Source organism: Alosa alosa, chromosome 19 (genome assembly GCF_017589495.1).
Source record: "Alosa alosa isolate M-15738 ecotype Scorff River chromosome 19, AALO_Geno_1.1, whole genome shotgun sequence".
Taxonomy (NCBI): domain Eukaryota; kingdom Metazoa; phylum Chordata; class Actinopteri; order Clupeiformes; family Clupeidae; genus Alosa; species Alosa alosa.
The window spans coordinates 3034339-3039338 of NC_063207.1; the positions used below are offsets into that span (position 1 = coordinate 3034339).

Below are 5000 nucleotides of genomic sequence, written 5' to 3' on the forward strand. Positions count from 1 at the left end.
CACCCCCTCCTTCACCCCTCCACCCTCTCCACACACACCTACACCTTCACACATCTCCACCCCCTCCTTCACCCCTCCACCCTCTCCACACACACCTACACCTTCTCCTTCACACATCTCCACCCTCTTCTTCACATCTCCACCCTCTCCTTCACACACATCCCCTCTCCTTCACCCCTCCACCCTCTCCACACACACCTGCACCCTCTCCACACACACCACCACCCTCTCCACACACACCACCACCCTCTCCACACACCCCTCCACCCTCTCCACACACCACCACCACCCTCTCCACACACACACCTCCACCCTCTCCACACACACACCTCCACCCTCTCCACACACACCTCCACCCTCTCCACACACCCCTCCACCCTCTCCACACACCACCACCACCACCACCACCACCCTCTCCACACACACCACCACCCTTGCCTGACCTGAGGGGTGTTTGGTGGGCAGGTGAGACAGAACACAACCCCTTAAAGAGAACCTGAATAATTCACAACCAAATAGCCCAGAGAAAATCTGCTGCCACCTCACTCATCTCTCTCAAACATGCACGAACAAACGAACACACACACACACACACACACACCTGGCTTCTCCAGATGCCAAACAAATAAATAATTCATGAGCCTTTAGACGTATACATACACAAACTAAAACATATCCAAATGCACAGAAGCCATTTCATAGTCTGATTTGACGTGTGTGTGTGTGTGTACTTTGTTCTGTGTCCTACAGTTATTGTGCGTCTATTTCAGACCTTTGGCCCACTGGCTTGAGCTGCTGTGCTGCAGTTTTAAGCACCATGACAATGCTGTAAGCTATCTCTATGTAGGACATTAAACTAACACAGACACCACATTGTCAGAGTGCACTCTTAATACACACACACACAAAATCCCTGCCAGCTTGAGAATTAGAATAGCCCATGCCAAACTGCACTTTACAGCTTGACCAGCAGGGCAATGTTGGAGTCTGCCCTGAATTGCCTTCTGTTAAGTCAAAAAAAAGAAAGAAAAGTCGCCAGTGTTGAACAATTGGGGTAACCTCCACAAAACGCCTTTGCTAGACGCACAACAGACAGCCGAGGTGATACGGTTCCCCTCGAGTGAGGTAGGGCAGAATAGACATAGCTTAAATGGGTCTTTCTGGCTGAAGAACCAAATGAAAGCTCATTTAAGACCTGGATTACAAAAGCGATGCGCAACCGGTCCTCCCCCGGGCAGTGTAAAATTAAATCGACCTGTTCAAAACGGGTGGCATGCCGATGCGCAGGCTGTCTAGGACACGGCTATCTGCGCCCGTCCACCCCTCTCATAGCCTAGCCTACATCTGCTCTGAAAGTTCCGTTTGGTAACTTGACTTCAATCGATGAAGCAGCGCGCATCTTCCAGGCCACTTCGCTGCTTAGCATTAGTGGCTAGCTAAGTGTGGCAAGTTTTACTATCAGGAGCAAAGTGATACCTACTCATCGACTAAGAAAGGCGTAGACTAACCTATTTGCCTTAAAGAACAGCTGCCCTGTCGCCTAGCTGACGCTTTGTTTACAAACCCTAAAGTGGAGCAAAGAGTGCCAGTGGTTTTGGAGTAAGTTATGATGTTTGGACTTCTCGGCTGGTGCGTAGCCTATATCCGAGGCAGTAACTCAAGCTACAAGACAAGCCCCGGCGAGCTATGCGAGACTTTAAACCTGTACTAAACATAGATAACTGCCATAAAGTACAGAGCAACAGTAACCTATGCCTCTGCTGTTGCTCAAGACGAGCAGCTAAAACAGCTACAAGGCAAAACCTCAGGCCCCCTGCTGGACTCGCTCCATGGACTCTGGCACCACCGCCATGTTGCTCTCATCTCCCGGCTTGCCCTGCAACATTGTTTCCCGGTGTATCCCAGAGCGAGCTGAGCGGGCAGACACAAACACAAGAGCGATCTCGCGCAAGAATGGAACACACTTACCTTGGCGATGGCTTTCTTGTAGCGCGTCACAGCCTGCTGAATGAGCGAGTGGATTTTGATATTCCCGTCCCCGCACGGGACCACCACCCGGGTTCGACCGAAGCACACCGTCACTTTCATTCCGAAGTTCCCCCGGCGCCCGCGCTCGAATCCCGGCGGACAAACTCAAGTCCGACGCGCCGACGGTTCCGTATCCGTGCGCATGAATCTGGACAGTCGCGCCGTTTGATTTCTGTTAAAAACAAAAGCGCTAGAGTCGCCTAGAATATCCCGTAGGCGTTTGATGTAGGCGCATTGTACGGCACTGTGTGTGGGTGACCACCTGTTTAGTGTATGCGCTGCCCCGCTCCGTGGTTCCTGCTCTAGCGACCGAGGGGAGGGGAGGGGAGGGGAGGGGGGCGGTTGGTGTTGATCTCAGCCGCCGACTGAGTGAACCGACGACCCTCGGTGGTCAAACGAGAGAATTGCCATATATGCCATGATTCCAGGTGAGGGACTGGGACTGCATTTGTGACACCTCCAAAGAGTAGAATTAATTGATCATGAATATTTCATAGCGAAATCATCCCTATGCTTTGATCCAGAGGCCAGGAATATTAACCAGAACCTGCAGTAACCGTCGGGTCCAATAGCCTGTTATATAACCACACTGCCACCACAGAGGCCTGTGAGGGAAAAAGAAGGCCTAGTATAAGGAATTCACAATGAACACAAAGGCTTTTGAGACTCTGCAAGGTGTGTTGAAAAATAAATCCATTTCATGTTTTACTTCAAATGTTTATGAGTCAGCCTAGTTTTGCTGTTCTAGGATAACTTTCCTTTGCTTGCATCTTCATACATTCACAATAGACACAATTTCAGTTAGTCGTAGAAGGAAGTATGCATTAGAAGTCAAGTTAGAGTTGATGAATAGGACTGCCATTCAAAAGTTTGGGGTCACTTAGAACAGTGGTTTTCAAAGTGGGGGCCGGGGCCTCGAGGGGGTGCCAGGGGGGCCTCAGCAAGTTGGAAGGAAAAATAAAAGCAACAAATAAATACATTTGAAAAATTTAAAATATACCTATTACTATGAGGGTTGTTATACAATGCCATTATAATAATTTGTCGCATATCTGAACATTATATTTTCCATGATAATGACTGGGAATAATAGTAGAATGATAGCTCTCATATAGCAGAAAGCCCCAAATGCAATTTTTACACACTGTATGCTCCATCGCAAAGTGCTTGTGGCTAAAATAATTATTAGGATTAGCTTAATGTATTTTTACATTTGCCGTAGTATTGTCGATGGGTTAAGTAACACATCAAGGGGGTCCTTGGCCAGAACCTAGTGGTATTTGGGGGGCCTTGTCGTGGAAAAGTTTGGGAACCCCTGACTTAGAAATGTCCTCGTTTTCATCATTAATGTTGTAAATGACTGAAATGGCTGATCTTTAATGCAAAATCTACATGGTCAGCTATCAGCAGCCATTCATCCAATGTTCCAATGTTCTGTTTACTAATCTGATATCATTTTAGTATCATTTAAGTCTAACTGAGAAATCATTGGAGAACCCTTTTGCAATTATATAAGCACTTATTGTAATCTGAAAACTGCTGCCCTGATTAAAAAACAATACAACCAATCTCAGCTGGTATTCTGTCTATAATGGAGTGGAATGAAAATTTCTAAGTGACCCCAAACTTTTGAACGGTAGTGTAAATCATAAGGGAATAGGCTTATGGGTCTAGGACAGTGGTTCTTAAACTTTTTGTCTGGCGTACCCCCAAAAACCATTTGCCAAGTCCCTCCAACCTGCAAAAACTAAATGTTTTCTCTCATAGCTAGGCTATGTCAACACCAAAGGTATTATCAATGGCATCTTAAAAATCTGATTAAAGGTGCTCTAAGCGATGCTGGGTAACGTCACTTCTGTTGACATTCAAACAAAACAGAGAGCTAGCTCGCTACTTCCTCCCCCTCCCTCCCGTGCTGCTCCCGTGCAATTGAAACTCTCTTAAACGCGCATCTCGTCTGTGATTTGCTGGAACAGTTTGTTATGTTTTATGGGCTAGGTTTGCCCAGGTTGTTTTTGTTGCCGTTTTTGGAGCCTGGGCTGTCCACAGAGATCGCATTTTTTTACAGTGTAGTCAGGACACAGAATGCTAGCGGTTGGTTAGGTGATTGCAGTAAGTGACATAAAATGTTTTAGCCTAAAAATGCGTGGCATTGCTTAGAGCACCTTTAAACATGTTTGTCTAAAAATGTTTACAAAAATAATTTTGAGACCCCTCTCATACTTTTGAACGCCACTAACCACTCGGTAAGTTGCACAGTTTTGAAAATGTTATGTTGAAAAACGTTAAGGGTTGTTTTAAGGACATGTTTGTGCATGTCCATAAGCAGCCACTCTGAAGTAGTCAAAGGTGATTTAAAACGAGTCAGAAAATTCGAGACAGGACCCATCGTCAAAATTTCAGTGTCCACCACTCTAGTTCATCCAAAACAAACCAGAAAAGGGACTCAATTACTGATAAATAAATACTGGAATTATTCTTTAAGAGGATGAATCCGAAGTGAATATGGTTTAGGTTGCATCAGAAGTGCATATGGGTTTAGGATGTATCCGAAGTGCATATGGTTTAGGATGCATCAGAAGTGCATATGGTTTAGGATGCATCAGAAGTGCATATGGGTTTAGGATGTATCCGAAGTGAATATGGTTTAGGATGCATCAGAAGTGCATATGGGTTTAGGATGCATCAGAAGTGCATATGGGTTTAGGATGCATCAGAAGTGCATATGGTTTAGGATGTATCCGAAGTGAATATGGTTTAGGTTGCATCAGAAGTGCATATGGGTTTAGGATGTATCCGAAGTGAATATGGTTTAGGTTGCATCAGAAGTGCATATGGGTTTAGGATGTATCCGAAGTGAATATGGTTTAGGTTGCATCAGAAGTGCATATGGGTTTAGGATGCATCCGAAGTGCATATGGGTTTAGGATGTATCCGAAGTGAATATGGTTTAGGTTGCATCAGAAGTGCAT

General features: G+C 45.8%; 1 protein-coding gene across 1 annotated transcript in view; it reads right to left on the bottom strand.

Annotated features, from left to right (window-relative positions):
- pard3ab (par-3 family cell polarity regulator alpha, b) overlaps positions 1 to 2320 on the bottom strand; it is a 79351-nt gene extending 77031 nt beyond the window's left edge. Inside the window, exon 1 of the mRNA XM_048227303.1 lies at positions 1969 to 2320. Coding sequence (XP_048083260.1) covers positions 1969 to 2088 — 120 coding nt within the window. The 5' untranslated portion in view covers positions 2089 to 2320. The remainder of the gene's footprint in view (positions 1 to 1968) is intronic.
- Positions 2321 to 5000: the final 2680 nt, after the last annotated feature.